At 55.7% G+C, this 24,709-nt stretch overlaps 2 protein-coding genes across 2 annotated transcripts; one reads left to right on the forward strand and one right to left on the reverse strand.

Annotated features, from left to right (window-relative positions):
• Positions 1-1,572: 1,572 nt before the first annotated feature.
• On the reverse strand, positions 1,573-5,391 carry TLCD2 (TLC domain containing 2). Its single transcript, XM_059829469.1, has 4 exons — positions 5,085-5,391; positions 4,530-4,612; positions 3,574-3,656; positions 1,573-1,950 (listed from the first exon to the last, which is right to left on the reverse strand). The coding sequence occupies exons 1-4, from the start codon at positions 5,270-5,272 to the stop codon at positions 1,573-1,575; spliced, it is 732 nt and encodes a 243-aa protein (XP_059685452.1). The 5' UTR covers positions 5,273-5,391.
• A 7,962-nt stretch (positions 5,392-13,353) lies between these two features.
• LOC104257589 (apoptosis-inducing factor 3-like) lies at positions 13,354-20,129 on the forward strand. The gene is made up of 18 exons (XM_059829382.1): positions 13,354-13,415; positions 13,604-13,713; positions 13,799-13,908; positions 14,380-14,424; positions 14,506-14,587; positions 14,722-14,834; positions 15,265-15,351; positions 15,805-15,896; positions 16,113-16,243; positions 16,812-16,927; positions 17,382-17,453; positions 17,800-17,863; positions 18,330-18,406; positions 18,488-18,605; positions 18,756-18,854; positions 19,335-19,410; positions 19,858-19,962; positions 20,087-20,129. The coding sequence occupies exons 1-18, from the start codon at positions 13,354-13,356 to the stop codon at positions 20,127-20,129; spliced, it is 1,602 nt and encodes a 533-aa protein (XP_059685365.1).
• The last annotated feature ends 4,580 nt before the right edge of the window (positions 20,130-24,709 follow it).

Here is a 24,709-nt window from a genome sequence, read left to right on the forward strand (position 1 = left end):
CCCTGAGTGGGATAATCTTGCTTTTATACATGGCGCTGGGCTGCTGGGGAACAGTTCAGTGTGTGGGAATCTGTGGGGAAAAGGAAATGTGGAGCAAAAAAATGTAAAAAATTCTGATTCCTTGTCCTAGGAAGCCTCCAGGGACAGGCAGAGGGAACCACAAGGGTCCTAGCTTTGCTGCAAGCTGGCGTCCAGCATCGGGAATGAGAGCAGTGAAGCCACGTGCTGGGTGCTCTGCCTGCAGCCTGCCCTATTTCACAGCCAGCACTTTCCTAACCCCGCAGGTCACTAGAGGCTCGGTGCAGTAGGGCTAAAGGCAGAGCCATGACGGGAGCTGGCTGTCGTCCTGCTGCCGTTTAGCCTCCTAGTTGCCAGCCCCAAGGGAAGTGCAGCCTCCCCTTGCCTAGGAAGGCAGAAGAGTGTCAGCAGCAACAGGAGAAACCTTCATCTTCCTCCATAGAAAGGAGAGGGGGAAAAAAACCCCAAGAGAGGTAGACTGTGCCAGCGTACAGTGTATTTTTGCTCCACAGTGGGGAGATGTAGGATAAGAAGCCCTGTGCTGAGCAGTGATACCCCTGGAGCAGGCTGGGATGCTGAGTCCTTTTTTCCCTCTAAGCCCCTTCCCCTTGAGCTGTTTTATTTGCAGTCATTTATTAAAAGCTCGTGTTAGTAAGAGCTCTTGCTGCTGGGTAAGAGCATTACACTGGGCTCTGCAGCAGAACTTTTCATTCCTAATAGATGCCTATGCCTAAAAACTCCACATCTGTGGGAAGTGACCAACACATAGCATCATCCTGGCCCACAACTCACACTCTCGCATCCTCGTTTATGGGCACTTAAGATATCTGGGAACAAAACAACATGGAAAAAGCTCCAGTTGTCAGGAGAAGTTGGCCGCCCGTCCCCGAGCACAGTGCCGCAGCACCCACTGCCCAGTGCTCTGCCGCCAATCTGGACCCCACAGCGGGCAGCATCCCACCCAGACAGGTCTCAGCCTCTCCCTCCATCACCCACCTGGGACAATCTCCTCGGGGAGGAGTCATGAGTGCAGGATTTGGCTTTTACTGGCCCTGGCCTTGAGAGCAAAGCCTTGGAGCCTCTCTTGCCTGGTGGTGCTCCCATAGGAAGTGCCACAGAGAACGCAGCGCTGAGCGCAGTGTCCCCCGGCTGATGGGATGCTGCGGGCTGCAGCACTGGAGGTGTTAGAAACACACTGTGGTGTTTGGATGTCCGGAAGAGCAGTGAGGAAACAGTGCTCTTCTGCTCCCTTCTCATCTCAGCGGTGCCTCGGGGAGCTCCAAGAGCTATCAAGGCTTCTCTGAGCAGCTCCCGGTCGTCCAACCACGTCATCCAAAGGTGCAGGGGGAGCAGAGCCCCAGTGCCTGGTCCGTGAGCACCTTCTCTGCTGTGCAGGGCCCAGGATCTGCACCCACATGAAAAGCCCGGATGCTCTGTTAGTGTGGACCCTCCACGCAAGGTACTGAAACAGCCACACTCACTCTTCACTGTGCTTTGCAGTCCTCCTCCACAGGCTCAGGGCCGCTCATTCCCCGGACCCTGTGGGGAAAGAGACTATTGCTCCTTCTCCCGCTGCACGTCCCGGCTGGACTTGAAGAAGTCACTACGCAGCAGGCGGTAGAAGAGGATGATGTTCATGGGCGTCATGATTGCCATGCCCACCGTACCAACAGCGTATGTTGCTGGGGGCACGTTCTCCCGATTGAGGAAGAGCCAGTGAGTCATCCAGGCCAACGTCGCGATGCGAAACACCACGTAGGTGCCCAGGTTGATGATGCTGTTGAGGCGGTAGCAGGTGGTGTGCACCAGGTTGGCCATGAGCAGGATCTGCCGCAGGTGGAGGAAGATGGAGTTAATCTCCACCAGTAAAGCCACGAGGGCAAACCCAACATACTGATGGAGCAGCACTGCAATACCAAAACAGACGATCACCTGGGAAGGAGAAAGAAGAGAGGCTGAGCCCAGGAGCTGGTTGCTCTCAGCTGCTGCAAGCCAGAGCCCTCCATGCTTGGGCGCAGTGTGGAGCAGAGGTGGAAATGGTTATTACGCCAGTGCCAAACCACTGGTCGTCACCCCACACATATCTCTGCAGCATTGCAACCTCCAGCCAGTGCCACAGCCTCACACATGAGATAAAGCCTCCCCACCGCTGCATGAAACCTGAGTGGGTTTCTTTTTTTCCAGTAGGAGGAGAGGGAAACAGTTTTATAAACTCCAGGTTGGCAGAAGAGAGAAAGCAGCCAGACCTAACCCTGCTTTTGTGGCCTGGGGAATGCTGTTGGTTGTGGCCCAGCAGGTTTTTCCGCACACAATGAACAGCTGAACGGGGGCAGGAAGGGAGAGGTGTAGCCCAGGGCTACAACTGCTGCTGGCTCAGGGATTCTCCCCGGATAGGCACGCTGCAGGGATTAAGCTGCTTTGGTGCATCAGAGAGCCCCGTGGGATGCCCCGAGCCTGGTATGAAGCACCCTGGGGCTGCTGGATGCTGCAGCAGAGGACGCGGCTGCTGGGGGCAGAGCAGGAGGGATTCCTGCCCCACACCCTCCCTGCCAGGCAGGGGGACAGGCTCTGTCTGCCCGTGCTTTAGTACACTCAGTCCTTTCTTCAGTTTGTACTATTAATGCTGTTCTCTGTATTGGCTCTTTAATGAGATTATCTGCTCCCTGGTCGTTAAGTCACGGTCTTGGCCTGAATTAGCTCTATTGTGGAGATGACCTTTTGACTCACGAGCAGTGGCCGGCAGAGCCGCAGGGCTCGCTGGGTTCTGTGAGACAGCAGGTCTGACCATTGTCTCCCCCCGTCTCATCCCAGGTAGGTCCCAGCACTGTCCCTGTCCCCCATCCCCAGGCTCTGCAGACCCCTGTGCCTCCCTTGCACCCCACAGCATCTCTGCTGCTCAGCTCCAGGCTGTGCCACCCCCCCTGCCTTGCAGCATCCTCAACGCTCCAACATCTGGACATTGGAGGTGATCAAAGAGAAACCCACACTGGGTGCAGCCAGCAGCAAGGCAGGCAGAGGGCACTGATGTGGGGCTCCTGCACCACGGCCGCTCCAGCCATACCAGCCCAGTGGCCACGGCTCTGACCCAAATGAGAGGAAAGCACCCTGGGGAGCGGGAGGTGGAAGGAGGTGATGTGCAGCCCTTCGTGGCAGATGCTCAAGTGGCTGAGAGCTGGCAGGAGCTGAGCTGCTTGCCTGTGCTGGCACGGACACCTGGGTCACTGCCTGTCCATGCCACTGTTACGGATCAGCCCCCTGGCCCAGCTCTCTGCCCCCCTACTCTGTGCACACTTGATGTTTTTTCCTACCTGATCTTTGGGTGCCTTTCTCCAGACCCTGGAAGAGTACATGAGTCCCACAGGACCAAGAGGAGCTCCGAGCCCTACTGCCTGGGCTGCCGGGCTCCTCTCCCCAAGCAGAAAAATCTTATTTTGTAACAGGCAGCAAACACCCACACTAGCAACAGCAGGAGCCCCACTCAGCTCCCCCAGCCCCAGCCTCCCTGGTGGCACAAGTGCCAGGGTCTGTCCCTTGGAGAGTGGCCGGTGGACTCACCACAGAGTGATGGAAGAGCAGCTCCCAGGACTGGTGAAGTTTCTGATTGCATAACATGTCCACAAAGTCTTCAAGGAAATAACCTGGGAACAGGGAGGCCGTGAGCAAAGAAGCAGGGCCAGGAAGGGCTGTGCCAGGGGGCCCCCCACCGCAGCAGGCCCTGCACCCGCCTGGGCCCCTCCGGGGAAGTGATTGCCAGAGTTCAGCCCAAGCCCTGGGTGGGTGCTGAGTCACACGCACAGAGCAGGATCACACACAGCAGGAGAAGGAAACTGGTGTGTTTTGGGTCTCTCCTGCAATCACTCTGTAGAACGTGCTCCTAGGGAGGGGCACTAACTAACTGATCACTTGGATCTGTTCCCAGAGCAGGATAAGAGTGAATTCAGCACACAGACCCTCACCCTTGTTACCAATCCAGAATTGGATCCCTTTCAGCCTGGAGCCCTTAACAGCTGCAGGATTCGCTGCCACCAAACCAACCCCACATTGGCATTTTAGATACTCAAACTTCCTTGCTGAGCTGTAACCATGCCGGGAAGCCTGTTAGCACTGACCACAGGGCTGGTGACAGATCTGCAAGGTGACAAGGGGGCTGGGGGGGGAAGGCTTCACACAACCAGAGGACTCAAAGCTCCCGACCTCCACACTAGCAGGTTTAGCTCGAGGCTTTGGGGGGACCTGCATCAACCCCATATCATGGGCATTTTTGGGACGCCCCAAGCCCTGACTGCCCCACGAGGATGCTGGCGGGCAGCCTGGTGCCCAGTACCTCCTGGCTGCAGATGCCGTGGGACAGAAAGGAGCCACTGTCCTTTGCCAAGAATAGTGCGATTGTATGGGATGCCTGAGACATCGCTGCCTGCAACATTGCTTGAGGGGCTGGTGTCAGGCACTCATGAGCCCCTGGGGACCCCCTGGGGGGCAGAACAGGGGGCAGCCCACTCCCCCCACCTCACCTACAGATACGGCGACCAGGCTGTGTGCCCCGGGCGGGTGCGTGCCCACCAGGTCCTCGGACAGCCCGGGGTAGAGGCAGAACCTGCAGAGAGAGGGATTGTGAGTGCTGGGCAGGACCTCTGGTTTCCCAATTCCCTTCCAGTGTCCTTGGTGCCCGCCTGTTGCTGCTGACCCCCCCGGAGCCCTCCTGTCCCCATGGTGCCCCCATGGCCATCCCTGTCCTCCTGTTTCCCCCCGGAGTCTCCCTATCCCCTGCTGCCTTGGTGCCTCCCTGTCCCTCGGCACCCCTGTGCCCCTCAATCCCTCCTCCATCTCTCAGTGCCCCCCAGTTTCCAGGTCCACACCCTCCCCAATACTCCTCAGCGTCCCCCAACACCCCCATTCCCCACCCCACTGTGGGCTCAATCTCCCCCGGTGCCCCCCTCACCGCAGGTTCCCGTCGGGGCCCCTCGACGCCCCCACTCCCCTCTAGTGCCCCCGGTCCCCCCCGGCAGTCCGGTGCCCCCCCCGGCCCCAGGTGCCCTCCGGGGCTCCGCGGTGCCCGGGCCGCTCACCCGGCCAGCGCCCCGCCGCCGCTAAGCACGCTGTGCGCCAGCGACGTCCAGATGTTGCGCCACTTCCAGCGGTTGCGCCGGGCCGAGGGCGGCGGCGGCACCAGCCGCTCCAGCCCCCGGTTCAGCAGGCGGAAAGCGGCGAAGGAACCGGCCACCACCAACAGCCCCGGGCTGAAAGCCATGGGCATCCACCGGCCCGCAGCCTCACCCGCGCTCCCATGGGCACCGCTCCCGCTCCCCGACGGCTCCGCCTCGCCCGGCCCCGGGGCCCGCCCTGCCGCCGCCCTGGGCACCGGCACCGCCCCGGGCACCGGCACCGCCCCGCCACCGCCCGGGCACCCGCCCCGAGCGCCCCGGCGCCGCCTCGCCCCGCGCCCGCCGTGCCGGCACCGCCCTGCCCCGGCCGGGACGCGCGGCCCCGGAGCGGGGGAAGGAGCGAGCATCGTCCCCGCAGGGAAGGGCCGGGTGGGCTGCGGGAGCCGCCCCGCTGCTGGCGCTGGCATTTCCCGCATCCCCCCCCCGCAGAGACGCGGACACGCAGGGGCAGTGCTTCCCCTCGGAGCGTGTGATTCGGGGAGAGGGGGGGGGAATGGGAAATGAGCACCCCAGGGAGTGCGTCAGCCTTCCCCGGGCGTCGCACAGCAGAAACGACGGCCAGCCCAAAAGCCGGTTGCAGGCGTTCCACTGAGCGAGGGCCTGGGTGTCCCGAGACCCTGTCGGAGCTGGGGACATCTTCCATGTCCCCCTGAGGTTCCTTCTCCACCTCGGTGGCACTGGGTAGCTGAACACCTCACCCGTGAGGTGCTGCAGCCGGTGGTCCTTCACCCCAAAGCACTCCCGGCACGTGGTGCCAGCGAGGCTCTTGACTGTTGCACCGTGCTGGAGAGCCGACCCTCACCCTGGGTGAGGACCCACGCAGACACACGCCACCGCGTCTGATTGCACATCAAGCAAGCAAGAAGGTCCGATTGCCCTGCCAAAAAAAAATGCTCTGCCCACAGCACTCTCATCCTCCATCCCCCTGTCCCATGTCTCCGAGAGGAGCTCCCCGATGTCTGGGATACCCCAGCTCTGCTGTCCAGGGTTTGTGGGAATTCAGGATCCCGTACTCACCATTTCTTTAGTTCCATCCTACAACTATGCTGCTTTTCCAGCTTCCCGTAATTTGATCGCTCCCTTGTTGCTTTTTGATGTCTCCACCAGAAGCGTGGCTGCTGCACAGCCCTTGCTTCTCTTCTGCAGACGGGATGAGTCACCGTGTACACACTGATTAATGTCAAACTCTGCCTCTCCTGTGAGGTATTAATTTTGGATGAAATTTGCTACTTTCTTTTCCCTGAAACAGAAACCGCGTTGGAGCCTGAGCTCTCAGTCGCTGGCCTGGCTGGGGAGATGGACGGTAAAACATCAACAAGTGAGACGCTGATGGAAGGGACACGGAGGAGGGGAGTCATCAAATCAGATCTGAAGGAGAGGGGTGAGATAGTCCCAACTGATAGAAAAGCATCTGTTCATGCTGCAAAAATTTGCTTAAAAGCCGGACAAGACAATGTAATTTCATAGCGGTTAAGTGGCGGGGAGATGCTGCCTGAAGTAATCAGCAAACCTGACTGCTCGAGGGATTATAAATAATCTCATGTATTAGGACTTGAAGGATCACATAGGCTAATCTGTTACTGAGAAGGCCAAATACAAAGACATTTCTGTTTAGCAGAAGATATGCCGAGGAAAGGGAGACATGCCTTGGAGACATGCCAGGCTGCTCAGGGCACCGAGGAGAAAAATCATTTAACAATTAATTGCAGTATAAAATTGCAGAGATCTGATTTCCTAATGAGAAGTTGTTTGCAGTGTTTTAGCCTCAGCAATCTCGACTGCCCCTTTCCATGGTGTCAGCCCTGCCCTTCACCTGCCTGCAGGTAAAGTCCCAGCCCAGGAACCGCCTGCAAGCCTGGCCTCGTTTATCCCAGGGGCTCCTCCATTTGCGGTGTTATTCTTCTAAAGATGAACATTTGGCCAGGCTCGGGTCGGGGACAGGAATAGTTAAAATGTTTCTGGACAATGGAGAGCTTTTACCTACCACTTCCGCATGGGAGGAATTTAAGCCATGATTAATTCAGCCTCTGGTTCAGGGGCTTTGATCCCACTGCTACAGCACTAGCAACAGCTACATAAATACTACTTTTTAGATAATTTTAGCCCAGATTTTACTTTTTACAGGACTTTTACATTTTACCAGGACTTGCCATTGGGCAGTGGTTTCTCACAAGCCCTGTTTCCAGCCTTTTCTCTTTGTCTTCCTTCCTCTGCGGCGATGGCATTAACTGGGGATGGTTTCGGAGCTGGAGGCTCCCAAGCCCAGTTACAAACAGGTCCCTTGACACCAGATCAGGCCAAATATTCAGCCCCGTCCCACAGGCTTGAAGTTCAGGCTTGTCCCAAGAGAAGCCGTGGAGAAGAGCAGGGCCAGGAGCTCTCGGGCTCAGCTGCCACAAGATGTCCCTGCACGCTCGCTGGAGAGCCGGGCAGAGCAGCCCGAGCTGATGGGACTCTTCATTCACACCTTATTTGGAGATACTGCCTTTTTCACCCAAATTTCGAGAAGTTTTCCAAGTCCCCGAATGGCCTCATTTTCTGCAGGGGAGCAGCTCAGCCTGGTGACGGGTCGCTGCCGGTGCCTGCTCGCAGCAGGGCAGGGGACTCCTTTCAGATGTCAGCAAGGACGTGCTTAGGTCCATCCCATAACTCTGTAGGAACCACAGCTAATCTCATAGCAGGGGCTTTACAGCAGCAGCCGGGGTGTTTTACAGGGCACAGGAGTTTTTTCAATAGCTGGACAGTGGCTTTTTTCTCCCTCTCGCAGGTAGACGTTTCTCTGCAGCACATCTGGGAGAGATAACCCATTTACCACAATAAAGAGCTGGCAGCTTATTGATAATCCCCCATATGAATTGTCAGATAAACTATGTCCTCCCCCAGACGCTCCCTGCTACTCCTGGACGGGGATTTGGGTGTGCTTTAGCAGCTCTGCCACCCCTTACACAAGAAGGAGCCTGATCTGCTGCCAAACACTGCCCAGGGCTCACCGTAGCCAACAGATGTGGGAGCTTCTGACATGGCAAAGTCCTTCTGGCAAAAGTCACGCTCCTGTTTTTGGAAAGCCTCGCTCCCTTAATCTGCCTCCCTCCAGCCAGGGAGGCATAAAGCCCATCTGCTCATCTAATGCCAGACCTGGCTCACATCTAAAATAATTTGAGGAATTCAAGATCTCAAAACAAATCAAGCAACTTGGCTTCCAAACTTTAATTAGCCGTTGTCTTCATCCGTCTCTAAAGTGTGTCATCGGTCTATCTGCTAGGCCATAGGAAGTCAGATGATACAGAAATGCTTTACTCTATATATCCACATTTTCATTCAGAAAGTCTGTAAGTGCGCACTTATGAAAGGATATACTGTGCAAAATGCACGCCGTGTATGGCAAAGCATGCCCAGGCATTGCAGAAGTAGCCATGAAGAGAGCTGATATCAATGCAAACTTGAGCGTCCACCCCTTCCAGCCAGAAACATCTTCCTGATGTGGAAGCTGGATATTCTCCAGGTGGAACTGGAGATATACTCACCATAGCTACAGGAGAAAGACACATCAGTCTCTGCGAGCATGGTGAGCAGGAGAAGGTTTTCTGCTAGCACTGGCAGTGTGGAGAGTTTCTATCACCTTTTTCCCCAGCCCTTAGCTCCATTTCACACACACAGCTCCAGGATTTAATGCAAGAAATGCCAAAGTGTGCACCACTTAATCACTGACCTCAGGATTTGATCTTGTCTGGCAGACAAAATCATCTGGCTTTGCAGCGCAGCCCATCCATTCACCTCGCTCAAGCCTGCAAGCTTGACCTCACAAGGGGAAGACTCTTCCCTTCCCTCCATCCCGCAGGTGTTCTGCTGCCCAGGTTGGTCATCCTTCCTGAGATCATTCCTGGAATAATACAATGTCTCCTGGGAGCTTCATGGTGCCGGGATGCTCTGGTGCCAGCTGCCTGGCCAGGCACAGCACGCTGCCTTCTGCAGCCTGGCGTGCAGGAATGCCCCCCTCACCCGAGGGCCAGAGCCACCCAGGCAGAGCCTGCTTTGCCCACGTGATAAACAACCCCATGGCAGGTTGCTCTGGATGCTCTTGCTTTTGGCTGCCTTCTTTTCTTCCCAGGACTGGAAGTCTTTTCTTCTCAGGATTTGGCACAAGGAACCTGCAGGAGAAACCTATGACAACAACACAGCATCCCTAAGGATGCTGTGAGCTCAGTTGACCCTCAAGGGCTTGGGCTGGACCAGTTCCCATGATACGGTTGCGCAAAGGATGTGCTCTCTCTTTCACTCCGGTTGCACAGGTGGGATAAAAAAAAATCCATTGGCAGACAGACTGACAGGCAAAACCCCTTCAAGCACAGCAGCATGGGCAGTTCCTTATATTTCTCCTCTGCTTTCAGTAGCTGACATGCCCCAAATTTGTCTGCTTTTTGAATTGTTTATCTGCTGCTATTAGTAAGGTTTCAGGTTCCTTCTTTCCTTATGGTCAACAGTGAAACGTGGGGCCGGGTGTCCGCCCAGCCTGTATCCCACCTCTCACCATCACCAGACATGAATGCTTAGGAAGAAAACGTGAAACAGCACATATAATTATTCTTACCCTATAAGCCAACTCATTTCCACTAAATATTTCCTTTTGCATGTCTTCTTCCCCTGTGGGATAAACATTTCTTTCCCTGTTTAGTTCACCATTCTCAAGCTTAAGTAATTTTTCACAGATATCTATGTGCTTCCTGGTTGCATCATGATGTATTTATGACACGTGCTTTTTTTGCAATTCAGACAGGTTCAGAATGAGCCCTGCAAGGTGGAAGCATGTCTCAGCCCCTACACCCACTCTGTGCAGCATCACACGTTGCTGAGCCCACTCGATTGCTCCTGCATTACGGATATAAGTACAGGAGCTTCCTAACTGCGTCTCCTGCTGCTGCCGGTTCTGCAGCTTGGAACAGGTTAGGTTCCCTCCTGAATTCTCTTGTTATTAATATCACAAACCAAGCTGTTCTGAGAGCGGTGTCCCATTAATCATTTTATCTCTGCTGCAGTTTTCACCTCGCTTCCTCTTCCTGCGCCTGAAGAGTCTTCAATAACATTCGAGTCCGTGGGTAATGCTCAGTTAAAATCAGCAGGTCTGCTAGGACAGGGAAGGACCCTGACCTGAGCAAGCTGAGGGCAAGCAAAGGTGGGACAAGGCTACATCCACACAGCCACAGCTGCACTACAGCACGAAAACGTGCTACATCGGCCGACGGGACTAGGGACTTGAAGGGAGGAGAGCTAACCCCATTAAATCTTCGCCTCTAAACTTGAATTTTCCGGAGTGCTGACCATCTGGAGAGACACAGCAAAAGCAAAGATATCTAATAAAATATGAGGGCAGCTCATGTGAGTCAGCACCAATGCGGGTGGCAGGTCTGGTCCGAGATTCCCGATGCCTACCTGGGGTCTGTTCGCGTTTGAGGGCACCGCTTTCTTTTTCTCTCTTCCTTCCTATGTTTAATCCTGCTGTGCATTACAAGCAAAGGTCTTAACCACTCTCAGTATCTGCCTCTGGGTTATGTAACAAAGTGCCAAAAGATGCTTACGGAGCATCTTGCCGAAAATCTGCCTCCAATACCATCCCATTGCCTGAATCCCTCGAGGGCATATTGTGCGTTCCTAGGTGCTGGCTCTCAGAGACGCAGTAATGCAGCATCGCTGCAGCTAACCCAAACCTTCCCTCTCACATCCAATGCCCTTTTCAGCTTTCTTTCCTTCGCCATCATCTTCGCCCCCATCAGAGATTAGCATTTTGTTTTGCCTTTATCCCTTTGCATTTTACAAAAGCCCTTCCCCAGGTGCTCGGCTGCATCCAGCAGCATCCATCGGCATCCATCGACATCCAGCAGCATCCATCGGCATCCAGCAGCATCCATCGGCATCCAGCAGCCGAATTAGCTGCTCAGCCCCGCAGTGCGAACGCCACCGCACAGGACCGAGCTCCACCTGGCTCGTCCCAAAGCCTCCCACCGCTACACACCTTTGTACCTGCCACTTTGCCGGCGCGCTGCAGCTTTCATCCATAAGCAAACAACGTTTTTCAGCGATTTCTGCTGAGTCAGAGAATGCCTCCACGAGGGCTGCTGCTTCTCCACGTGGGAACGCGCTTCTGGGGAATAATTACAGAGAGAGTTTAACAGGGATGTTCGGCAGCCAAATTGCTTCACATTCAGGCTCCTGGCCAGGAAGGCAGAGCCCGAAAGCTGCTCGTTGGCACTGTGAGAAAATACCTCGTACCTGCGCCCATCATGGGCGTGCATCGCCCGTGGGCTAAGACCACTCCTTACATGGCAGCGCCCTGGCACCCGGCACCGAACGGTGTGCTCGCGGCTTGGTGGGTCTGATGAAGCGAGCTGCTTCGCAAATAAGCCAGCTTGCGCTTACTGAGCTTCTTCTCCAGGCCGTGCCCACCAAAGGATTTTTATTCCCCCCCGCCGCTGGATTTGGGAACGTTCTGCGTGGCAGGAAGCTGGCGAAGCTCTGGTTTTGCAAGGGAGATGATGGAAGCACACAGCTCGTAACTTTTCCCCCCCTAAATTTTGAAGCATATTTTAAGGTTGTGAAACATATTGACTGTGAAATAGAGATAAGAGCTGGAGTAGACACAAACAGTGTAGGCGTTACTCCCGTTTTTTTGTAACTCCCACTCTTGCAAAAATAGTACAGCAAGGAGCACGCTGCTCTGTGCCATCCTTCAGGGACCAAACACCGATGGGACCACATGCCTGGACATCCGCAGACTGAACCAGAAGCAGAGCTGGGGCGTAAGGCATGTGCAGAGGTGCTGAATGCTTCTTCCTTAAAATCAATGGAGAGAGATCTTACAAAAAGATCAAATTAAATCATTTTAAATGTTATGGAAATACACAAAAAGTAGTGACATCATTCCAAAGTGCTGCAAAACCACGTTGCATTGAGCTAGAGCACTTTCCATTAAGAAACGGGGCAGTGGGAAGCCGCAGCGGGGTATCACTGCATCCACTCAGTTTCTGTTCACATTGCACATGATGCACCCGGTCTTTAGACCACACCCGCGCCATAATTCCTACGTGTCCTTAATTCTTTTTCAACGCTAAACCTGAACAAAATACACTTAATCAGGCGCAGACCAGTTGCAGAAATCAGATAAGACTTGCTGGCTGGCAGCCGCTTCCAGGAGATGCGTCTCCTGACGGACAGGGATGTTGTGCAACTTGGGGAGAGCATCACCCAGCCGTGGGCTGGCGGCAGGGAGAACGCTTGCGATAAGACGCAAGGGTGTCACCTCGGCGGAGGAGAAACTCGCAGACGGTGGCGGTGGCGGCTTTCCGACTCCAGGGATAGTCACCGGAGCCCCCCACGGCGGGACTGGGTGAGTACCCACCGATGCTTCTCCCAAGGGACCCGGGAGCAGGGCAGCAGCACGGTGGGGATTTGCAGGAGCAAGTCACCACCCTCCACAAAAACCTGCCTCGAACGAGCTTCCTCTGCTCCATTTCTTGCTTTTTTTTCTCCAAAACAGAGAGGGATGTTTCTAATCAGCCTCTCAGCTGATTGCTAAGGCAGGAACAGCTCTAAGAATCAAGATTTTTGGCTCCCTTCTAGCCCATGAGGCATTTTGGGCAGGAATTACTGCTTTCATGGCAATTAGTGCAAATAACAACCCTGCACAAACGTTGGAGAGGTTTGGGAGAGGCTGAAACGGTTCTTCAGACACCGATTTGGGGGAGTTGTGGGCTACGGTGCCTCACCATAAATAATTGTATTCATTTAAGACACGGCTGTCGTTGATCACGTTTGCTTGCTCACCCTGCGCTGCAGTTGAGTTTAATGGGACAAGGGGCTGAACACAAAAAAGTGGAGGAAAAAAGGGCAGAGGAATGGGCTTTGGGTTTGGAGGCAAAGTTAAAAAAGGGGGGGAAATGTGGGTTTTCTGCCAGTTGTGGGTTTTTTCCTGTGGTACCGGGAGTTTGGGACCCCTTGAGCACGCAGCGCTGACCCGCTCCCAGCCGGGGCGGTGGTGGCCCTCCATTTTAGGGTGGGATTTCGCAGCGAAGGCACAAGGGCGCGTGGGGAGGACTGTCTGCCAAGGGGAGAAAGACAGCGTCTACAGGCAACGGCATCCATGGCGGCCAACCCCTCCCTCTGCCCGCCCGCAGCCACCAGCATGGACTGCGATGACACCGTCACTGCCGAGGTCTGCAAGGAGGCTGACGTTGGGGACGGACAGTGAGTACCCAGTGGAGGGTGAGGCCTGGCCTGCAGACAGCAGGGGTGGCATCACCATGGCAACAGCCGCCATGTTGGTGGCTGCCATGTTGGCGGCCGCCATGTTGTTGGTTGAGGGAGCGGCTTGTTGGCTGCAAGGCACCAAGCCTCGGCTCCCCAGGGCACCCACCTCTGTGCCTCTCCTGCAGGCTGTTGGAGGTGATGGTGGCCGGCTACCCGGTGCTGTTGGTGAGGAACAAGAAGGAGTTCAGCGCCCTGGGCAGCAAGTGCCCCCACTATGGTGCCCCACTCAGCAAAGGTAACCCTGGCGCTGGGCCGGGGGAGCAGCCATGTCGGGGAGATCAGCTCTCACCACTTGGTCGTGGGGGGCTTTTCTATTGCAGGAGTCTTGAAAGGGGAGAGGCTGCGCTGCCCCTGGCACGGTGCCTGCTTTAACATCAAAACTGGAGACATTGAGGAGTATCCTTCTCTGGACTGCCTTCCCTGCTTTAAGGTGACGTCTTGTCTCTTCCTCCTCCTCGCTTGGGCCACGTCCTCCATACCACTCGCATTCATTCACTCCCACAAGCTCCGTGTTCCCGACACCAACTGAAAGGATCCTGCCCTGGCCACGGCTCCGTGGTCCAGGTCACACAGAGCTACACATGGGACCATTTCTTGAGATCATGTAACTCCCTGTCCTAAAGCTCCTTTCAATCAAAGGTGATGCCGTACATCCTGGTACACATCACAGCCAGCACAGCTCTTTTGGAAAGAAAAAAGGATTTACACCTCTTTCTGAGTGCCCTTGGGATGAGGAGAAAAGCTCATGAGCTCCTCAACATCATTTGACATCCAAGATCCCTCCATGTCACTCTCGGTGTATCAGACACAGATGGCCCACTGGACCAGACCCTCCCAGGAAAGTTCCTACCGCAACCTCATGAATGCAGCACTTAAATGCACTCTCCTTTCACCCTGGCAGGTAACAGTGGAAGATGGAAAGGTGTTTGTTACAGCAAAAAAGAAGGTACCGACCTTACCTGCTGTCACTAAGCACAAGCAGCACCTTGAGCTAGGCATGATTTCAGCATTTCTCACGTTCTTCTAGGATCTTGAAAGCGGCCTGAGGGTGAAGGACACAAGCAAGCTATGTCTTCTCAAGCGGGACACAATGCTCCTTCTAGGGGGAGGTCAGTGAAGTGGTCTGTACTGTGCCCTCCCCACAGATGCTGTGACCTGCCACTCTTTTCTCCAGGGAGGACTTGCCTTCTTCCTCCTACTCCATAGTGACACGTAAGAGGGCTGAGATGAGCATCTCTTGTAGGTGTGGCTGCCCTGGTGTGTGCAGAGACACTTCGCCAAGAGGGCTTTACTGGCAGGATCATCATGGCCACCAAAGAGAAACATGTTCCATATGACAAGTCCAAACTGAGCAAGGTTCGTATGTGAGAAGGGCAGGACTGTGCCTGGGTACCCCCTGTGAATTGGGGACATGCCCACGCTCAGGACCAGGCTGAGCAATTGAGTGAGCCATTTTGACAAGGCAGCAGGAGTGCTGAGGCACCCACAAGGAAAAGGGGTATAATTTCCAGCTAACATCTCACTTCTTCCTCCCAGAAAGTCTTTGATCAGAGTCCACCATAAGCTAATGGTTTTATCCCCTTTCATTGAGTTCTTCCCACTAGAGTTTGAGTTGATGGGTTTTCTGAGGGGGGACAAGATGATGGGGATGGAGCAATGTGGGGAGCTGTGATTTACTAACTAATGCAAAATTTACCTTTTATGCAAAGTTACTTCCCAGTAATCACTGCAAGAGTATTGCTGTCTGCAAGAGTCACTTTATTTCATATTTCTGTTTTGTTTCCAGGAAATGAAATTGAAAGCTGAGGATGTCTACCTGAGGAAACCTGAATTCCTCCATGCTCATGGCATAGAGCTCTGGACAGAGAAAGAGGTATAAGAGCAGCTGAGCTCAGTCCTCAATGGGTGGTCCTGTCCCTGCCATAGGGAGGGGATGCCCACACCTGCAGGCATAGCGCTGTATTTCTAGAAGTTAGGGTTTCTGCCTAAGTACAGGCATTATCTTCTAGGACAGCACTCCAAGGCCAGTGCTAGGGACTGATCTGTGCTACCCATGGCCAGATATGCCCGTCACATGCAAAGAGGGTGACCTTTGAAACTAGCCTTCTGCACACTGCTTAGAGAAACACAGATTGGCTGCTGTCATACTTAGTGCTCCTAAAGCCTAGGACCTGTAGGAACTGAGAGGGAACACTCCAGCATTCCTCATCTCACCTGGGTGTCCAGAAATAGGACATGCAGTCACAGGCAAGCAGAATGGGTTGATGTGGCAGGACACCAGTGGACCAGAGGTTCCTGTCCAATCTTTGCCTCCTTTCTCCTGCAGGCAGTGTCGGTGGATTTCCAGAAACAGAAGGTCCGCTTCATGGACGGGTCCTCTCAGAAGTACAATCAGCTGCTCATTGCAACAGGCAGCCAGTGAGTGCCCAAAGCATTTGCCACGCAAAAAATTTTAGACAGGACAAGAGGGCTTGGAGGTCTTCTAGAGGCGTGTGAGAGGGAGGCGGTAGGAGATGAGATAAAAGGACACAATGGGATGACACAGCCAAGCGACTGCATGGGTTTGTGCTCCTCCCCTCATTCTTTCTGCTTCATTTCTAATCATGAGACATATCTAAATTCTCTCCCTCTCAGCTCCAGCTCCCTCAAAGTCTCAGGTGCAGACCTGCAGAACGTGTGCATTCTCCAAACCCCAGAAGACTCTAGCAAGATCTTACGGCTGGCAACTGGGAAGAATCTGGTGATCATAGGAGCTTCATTCGTAGGTACCAGGCTGGAGTGGATATCAAGTCATCAGTCATAGCCTTGAAACCCACTTCTGCTGCGTGTGCAGATTAACTAGAGGCCCTGAGGGAAGAGATGTTCATTCACTGCCTGGCTGGGCTCCTCCCCGGAGCCCTATAGCTGGTGGGGGTGTGCGTTAACAGCACGCACTCACTCTTTCCTCTGATAGCCAGAAATTTTGAGAGCTATAAACAGTTCCTGGACATGGACAGAGGGAAGTGTGCCTTATGAAAAGGTCACTGTCCGTCAGAAGAGCTGGGCTCCCCAGAAGCATTGGGAAAGTGAGGGGGTAAGGCACAGAATGGGAGCTATTTTGTACACAACCAGGAGCCGTTCTCTGCATTTCCTAGTATCTGGGTCTGTAGTACATAAGAAGGAAGAACGGTGCGGGAGGGGGCGGAACTGTGCACAAATGCATAGAAGAGCAGTTAAGCACTAGCACTGCATCAGATTTGTTCTCCTCACCTGGAAGAGGAAAAGGTTTCCAAGAAGGAGGGTGCAGGTTCATGCTTGCAACAGGCTTACCTTGAGCATGCCTTCCCTTTGCAGGAATGGAGATAGCTGCCTTCCTCTCAGACAAGGCTGGTACCATCTCAGTGGTGGAAAAAAAGGAGTTCCCGTTCCAGAGTGCGCTGGGTCCTCAGGTTGGAGGTGTCGCCATGAAGGTTAGGAAAACCTCGTGCTCGTCTCTAGGACGGAGAACACATGCTATCCAAGCAGCCCTGTGATCCGCAACAGCCCAGGAAATCCAGCCCCTGTGCTAAGTCATAACCCTGGGTGCCCAGCCACCTTGCTCACGTACAGGTCTCCGAAGGAGCTGTGCACACACGGCTGGTCCCAGCCTCCCTCACACACACGTCACGCTCCCCAGCTCAGCTTCATCCCCAAGCCCTGCTTCATCCAAGACCCACCTCACGCACCAGTCCTGATCAGAAGAGCAGAGCAAAGCCAGGCTTCCAGGCACCCTGCACCAGCCAGGGACACAAATGAAACCTCTCTGCAGCCTGGAGCAGCAGCTAAGCTGCCTGCCTGGGTTTTGGCTGGGTACAGCTGTTTTTACAGCAGTACAGCCTGGAATTTCCTAGTGAATACTCAAACCAGCTTCCTCTTCCTTTTCAGATGCTGCAAAATAAAGGGGTGAAGTTTTACATGAAAACAGAACTTTGTGAGCTGAAAGGAAAGGATGGAAAGGTCAGTCATGCCATTGTGATCCCTGAACTGCTAATTTCAGGGGGAAAAAACCCCAAACTGAGGTGTAAACCAGCACCTACATCTAGACTTTTCTCTGCCACATCCAGACCCTCACATTTATTTTCATTGAGCACAAGTCTGGGCTCAAAGGGCACCAGTATTTGTTCCTATCTCAGGGACAACAGCATGATTTTTCTTTTACATTCCTGGCAACACACATTAGTTGGACAAGGTGATCTGAACCTGGGGAAGAAAAAAAGACAGCAAAGAATGAGGCAGCAGGGAGGCTGCAGGAATTAGGACAGAGTTTTTAACCCTTAGTTAATGATTCTTGCTTCCTTCCTAGGTCACAGAGGCTGTTCTTGCCAGTGGAGAGAAACTACCTGCAGATGTGGTAGTGGTGGGAATAGGTAAGAGACCCCAGTTGGGAGAGGGAGGTGGCTTTGGGAATGGGGAGAACAGCCAGCAAGCCCAGAGCATCCCAGTGCATTCCCAGAACACCATTTCCTACAGTCTCTTCCCCACTCTGTTATGATCCAACCCTACCTCTTGGCCCAAAACACTGGAGAAAGTCAGCAGCCCATGAGCAACGACAGAAGGAAAGGAGCTACTCACACTCTCAGTATGACTTTGGCATGCTTGCTGAGCTCCGTAGGTCACTGCTGTGTTATCAGAGCATGCCTTGTTCTGGGCCCTGGTTTTATTGCCCCGGATTAGCTCAGCATCAGCCCAAGCACCGGTCGCTGCTGTGACCTGCTCTGCTCCAAGCAGGTTGAACAGGCACCATGGGCACGTGCTTGCTGTAGGGCCGAGGCCAAGTTTCCTCCCTGCCTTTGCAGAGCTTTGCTGTATTTGTCCTTGCTCCTCTCTCTGCAGGGGTGTTCCCCAACTCAGCATTTCTGAAGGGCACCTCCATCGCCAGAGACGACAGCGGTGCCATCCTGGTGGATCTGGTAAGTGCCAGCTGAGTATCCCTGGTCCACACCCAGTCCCATCCCTCTCATCATTGCACTAATTGCTTTTTGTCCCATTAGCACATGCAAAGCAACATCCCAAATGTCTTTGCGGCGGGGGATGTGGTCTCCTTTCCTGTAGCACTGCTCAACGGGGACCGATCCAGCATCCATCACCAACAGGTGGCTGAGGCCCACGGTAAGACAGTGCAGCCACCTCGCTTTCCAGCTCCCCTTGGAGATGGGCATCGAGGGAATGAGGCGGAAGGAACAGCAGGGTAACAAGAGGCAGGGGGCACTTTGAGGACCTACGAGAAACAAAAATATTTCCTCTGCTGGTTCATCTCAGGTCACATTGCTGCCTTAAACATGCTGAAGAAAGAAAAGGAGTTGTACACTGTCCCCTTCTTCTGGACCACGATGCTTGGGAAAAGCATCCGCTATGCAGGTAGGAGGGGGTAGAGAGATGGGAACAGCCCAACCACTTCCCAGCCCATCTGCTCATCCACCAGCTAGGTCTGAGGCTTGTAAACACACAGCAGTTGCAGAACTTACCTGAAGCAGCTCAAGTTTTGGACTGGCTGCCACGGTGAGTTTGTGAACACCGTTTCTGAGCTCCAGGCCTGCAGGTTACCCAGAGCTCTTGTTTGCTGATCTCCAGTGGCTTAGAGGTCACAAAGGAGGAAGAATTTCCCTCTCCAAGCCAAGGAGAGGCTCAGGGTCATGACACAGTCTTGCACCTCTGGGTCAGTTCTGCTTGTCCAGGGCCTTCATGCCTGCTCCCCAGCCCTGTCCCAGCCCCAGCCTGGACCCCTGCCACAGTCCGTCGCTGTTCCCTCTGCCCCTGCCTACGATGGCACTGGGGTGGGATGAGTGGCAGATGCTGTACCAGGGCTCCCTGAGCAAGCTGTGATGCTCTCTCTCGCAGGCTGCGGGAAGGGATACACGGACACTGTTGTGAAGGGCAGCCTGGACCAACAGAAGTTCCTGATCTTTTACATCAGGTGAGCAAATCTGTGGCCAGTCTGCGCCCTGGGAACAGGGCACGGTCCTCTCCCGTATGGCCTGCAGAGCTCCCACAGAGGCTCCACATCACCCCCCACAGCTGCGCACTGCAGGCAGCTGCTGGCCGTTAAATCACCAGTGAGATGGTTTCAGAGCAAATCAAAGCAGGGCAGGGAAGAAGAGGATGAGCTTCGATGAAGACACCAGCTGGGCAGGGAGCCTGGGACACATCTCCTCTCCCTCTGCCCCACTGCTCCCAGGCTTGCTGCCCAGATCCCAACAGCGCCAGGCTATCTGCCACGAGTCCCCCTGCACCCTGCAGTACCAGCCACCCTGGCCTGAGCCCTCCAAAATACAGCTGGCCTCCCGCCAGGGTGCCACGGGGATGCTGCTGTGCCGAGTTATGTACACTGAAGAGATCCACATTCTTCCGCTTTCCCTTTCAGGGACGGCATCGTGACTGCAGCTGCCAGCCTGAACTGTGACCCCATGGTGTCTCTGATTGCAGAAGTTTTATACTCAGGGAAACAAATCTCTAAAGAAGAAGCAGAGTAAGTGAGACCCTGACCGAGCTGGTGGGCAGCTCTGCTCTGTGTTCCCCATGCCAGCAGAGCCCACTGAGAGACAAAGTCAAGATGATTTACTGCAAATCCCCAACATACCTCTCATTTGCAGGGCTTGCAACATCTGCAATATACCCTCGCTGGTGGAAACCTAAGCTCAGTATATGTCCTGCTGTGAGGGGCAGAGTGAACCACGTGTTAACAGCTCCATATCCTCCCATCCTGGCACAAGAGAAATAAAATCACAAGCAAAGCTGAACCCAGGGCCTGCATTTTGTGTTTGCAGACAGCCGTTGGCTGCTCACTTGCATGCTGGGGCAAAGCAAAGCAGCACTTTCTCCTCTCTTCTAGATGGGGATCTGCTGGGCTGGATAAAAGGATGCCCATGTCCTGGACCTCAGCTAAGGGTCTGAGCAGGCAGAAGCAGCCACATGTTCACAGATCCACCAACCCCTCCTGCTGCTCTTAGCTGGCTGTTGGCAGGAAGCTTTCATTCAGCACACCGGTCACGCTGACCTTCTGCTTTGCAAAAGCACATTTTCCCAGCAAGGGGAGCTGTGACTGAGGCAAGCTGCTCTCCCAGCTGGGAACTAGATAGTCTGCATGCAGGAACTGGCACAAAATACCCTACCCCTAAGGAGAGAGGGCTGCCATCTGACCTCTGAGCAAGCAGCACCTGCTGGCATTGCTACAGCCATCGTGAATATTGCATTAGCTGCTGCAGCGAGTGCTTCCCACCCCGTGACAGCAGCCAGCCTCGGGCAGAGAAATCCCAGCTCCGGTCGGCGTCATCTCCTGCCGTGTCCCTGCATGCTAGATGCTTCGAGGAGGTGGCCAGATGCTGCAGGAAACACAGCCTCGATGCTAGAGGAAAGAGTTACTAGATTTTTGCAAGGCAACAGCAAGCAAGGTTGTGCTTTCTACAGGAAACACTGCACTTACTCACCGGTCACATGGGGTTTTGCAGGAGGAAGGGTAAGCCCCGAGAGCCGGACAAGTTCCCGCAGGGACACTTACTTTGTCAGCCTAAAAGCTCTTTGCTTTTACATTAGATGCAGGCTAGCCAGAACCCGAGCCTGTCTGCTCAGCAGGTGAGACACTGCAATGCTGGTTTTGTGTTAAACACACAAACTTGCACTCTGGCACCTTCTCACATATAAATTTGGTCTGAAATACAGAGTTTTACATTTCCTGACCCCAAGGGCTTGGAGCTGCCGCTCAGGGCAACTCTCCGCCCTGAAATAGCTGCATCTTAGCAGGGAAAGAGCTGATTTTTGGCAGAGCAGGTCAGTCCTTCACGATGACAGCAAGAAGCAACAAATCTAAGCGTTACCCGTACGCCGAGGCATGCAAGGGCAGAGATGCTGGTGGCTGGAGCACACAGCTCCCCTCCATATCAAGCATTGACAGCACTGCGCTGCCATGTATGGGAGGGGGAGCACAGCCCGGGAGCTGCTCTTCCTTACCCTCGGGCATCCTGCAGACACACACACAACTTTTTGCCCCCTTGGTGCGCTCCAGGACTTGCTGAGGACTGAGCAGGCACCAGCTATTTTGTATGGACTTGCAGGTGGGCAGCTGCAGTGGAGGAGAGTGGGTCTGCCTCAAGCTGGAGGTGTTCGTCCACAGTCCTTTCTGCTCAGAGAGCGATCTGAAGGGGGTTCAAGCAGCCCTGCTCTTGCTGGGTGACCATGTCCCCAAAGAAACTCAGCTTCCTACAGCCATCAGCAAGCACACACCAAGCAGAGCAGCTTTATATAAAAAGGAAGGACCCCATGACAACAGACTTGCTCCGCTTCTACCACTTAATGGACACCCAGGCCACTTTCCGCACATTGCCAGGTGACAAAATTTGGTAGCAGCCCTGCCTTGGGTGGCTGGAGCCTGGACAGGCAGATTTAGTTGGGACTGTGCAGACTTATTTCAGCACAGGGCCGTGACTCCCTGTCCGCCCTTGGAGCTGCGACCAGACGTGCTCTTCCTGGCAGGCCCCAAGCAGCAGCACCCGGACACTCCTCTGCTTCCCAGCCACCACGGCAGCCTGGGAGGAGGTGGTCCCGGCAGTCCCATGGGAGAGGAACGCCTGGGGGTGCAAATGCTCCCAGGAGCCCTCGCTGGCTCCACACAGAGACATTTCACCCTGCACTGAGCAGGAGAGCTATATAGCTCCCCTCCTGCCCAGTGTAAGACAGGGGGATCTCCATCCTCGGAGAGCAGCTTTCAAGTCCTCTTCGGGGCAGTCTTCTGCTTCTGTCCAACAGCAAGGCAGAGCCTGGACCACAGAGGAGTCCAGCAAGGTTCGCCTGGGTCCCTCTCAGCGCTGCCAGCTCCAAATACCTGGAATTCTGGTGCTGCCCCAGGGCTGGCCACAGACAGGGCTGCCCGGCCTCTGGGGGTGGTGGTTCCCAGAACAGTCTGGGGCTGTGCGTGACTCGGCCCTGAGTCACCTGCTGCTGGCAGCCCAGCCCAACCCGCACCAGGGCAGCGTGGGTGCAGAGCTGGCCCTCTCCTCTGGCTCCGTCCCACTGCCCAACACGTTGCAGGATTAATTCTGCTCCTGAGCTCAGCAGCAGACCAGTCCTGCAAGCTACACCCAGCCTTGGCTCACCTCTTTTGCTTGGGACAAACCAGAGGGACCTGAACAACCAACCCTCCACCCACTGACCCCAATGTGGTATCAGCCATGGACTGAGCTCTGGTGCTACAGCCCCCCCACCAGCACCCCACAGGGTCTGCAGCCCCCACCATCCTTCCACCCGGCAGATCCGGGTACCCCACGGGCAACAAACTCCCTAAAACTGAACTGTTGCACAAAACAAAGTTTAATGCCTCTTTTGGTCTTCTCTAGTCGTCTCAGCTCAGTGCCACCCCCCTGGCAGGGACCCCTCTCAACAGCCCCGCTGGCAGGGCTGCCTGGCAATTCCCCAGCCAAGGCTCTCTCTGGAGGCTGCGAGGAGACTCCTTCATCCCGGTCGGGCTCATCCTCAGCCCTCAAATCCACAGGACGCTGCAGACTGGCTCATCCCGGTCGCGCAGGTCACAGATCCGGCTGACATCCAAGGTCCCGGTGATGAGAAGAGAGTGGCTACATTCAACAGTTCTTCAACTGGCAGCTTTAGCTACTAGAGAAGGACATAAAGCTTGCCACTGAAGAACTGGTGCTGGTTAGCCAGGAGCGGGGCGGCGGGGCAGCACCTGGGAAGGGAACACGCACATCAGAGCCAGGATCGAACCGCGCTGAGCTGAGACATCACCCACAGCAGCCACCCCAGCTGCTCCTCTCCCCCACCCCAGCACCAAGTCCTGATCCACCTCCTCGTCCTCCCCCCCCAGGGCTGAGATCCCACAGGAACAACCCCCCAGTCGCAAGGAATCCAGACCTCGACTCTTCCCATCCCTCCTCTCTTCCAAAGCAGGTGGTGCATCGGCTCCGGCACCTGCAGCCGGCCCTAGAACGCGAGCGACAGGCAGAAATCAAGGCCGTTTCTGCCGGAAAATAAGCGATAAGGCAACCAGCTCCGGCAGGGACCGGCGGCGGTGGCGGCAGGGAGGCTACCACAGGTAGGGGTTAAGGCATTCCCCGGCTGCTCACCTCCGGCATCCGCGCTGGCAGGGTCCCACCTGGCCGGGGGCCAGCTCCCGCCTGCCGGGGAAGACGCTTTGTCAGGCGGCGGCTGCCAAGCCGCTGCCTGGGGAATTTTGGGGAGCGCAGCCTTTTTCCATGTCATTTTGTCAGAGGATGAGGACACCAACCCCGGGGCCAGTGTGGGACCCCGTTGCTTCCCCTTCCACTCAGGAAAATCCCCCTTTTCCACACCGCCCAGCGCTTTGGCTGCGGGGATCGAGTTCTGGGAAACCCCCGGGCATCCGGGGGGGACAGATGGCCCCCGGTGTGGGGACAGACGGCCCCGGGAACCCTCCCGGACGGCCGCCACGGCAGCTGCCCCACAGCATCCTCCCGCCAGCGTCACTCCAAAGGCACTCGGGATCCCGGCTGGCCCCGAGCCTTCGCGGGGAGTGGGGGAAGGCCGGAGTCCCGGTGGGTGTCGTGGCGGGGGGCTGCGGGGAGGCTCACGGTGCGGGGCCGGTGGCGGCGGCCGGGGCGCAGCGGCGGCGGGGCCCGGCGGGGATGCCGAGCATTCCTGGCGTGCCGGGTACATCTGGTCCGGATTCCAGCGAGCGGGTCCCGGCCCTGCTCCACCCCCGCCGGCCCGTGAATCAGCACCCGCCGCCGAGCCACCGGCCCCGCCAGCCCCGGGAGCTGACGAGGGGGAGTCCTGCCGGTTAATGGGAGGTCCCCCCCACCCCTTCTCGGCACCGACAGACCTCACCGGCACTGGGGAGGGCTCCAAGGCGAGCTCGCCCCGCTAATAAAAGCCGCTGTGCCCCCAGCTGGTGCCCCTCTCCCGGTTTAACCGGGTCACTCCCCCCCGCCACATCCCCCCCCGCTCGGTAAAACCGATTCCCCCTCCCCCTCTAACGGAAACAGCTCCCCCACGCCGCTCCACGGTAAAGCCGGTCCCTCCACTCCCCCCCGGGGCACCCCGCCGACCTCCCGGCCCCTCCGCTGCCCGGGATGCTCCGGTCCGTGCCCACGGCGGGGAGCGGCCCTGGGTCAAAGTCTGCCCCGCCCGGTCCCGGAGTGAAGGTCACCCCCGGGGCGGCCACCGCCCCTCGCGGGGCGGCCCCGGCCGCGGCCCCGCACGTCCCACCGGGACCCCCCCTGGAGCAAAGA

This window comes from Gavia stellata, chromosome 25 (genome assembly GCF_030936135.1).
Source record: "Gavia stellata isolate bGavSte3 chromosome 25, bGavSte3.hap2, whole genome shotgun sequence".
Taxonomy (NCBI): Eukaryota; Metazoa; Chordata; class Aves; order Gaviiformes; family Gaviidae; genus Gavia; species Gavia stellata.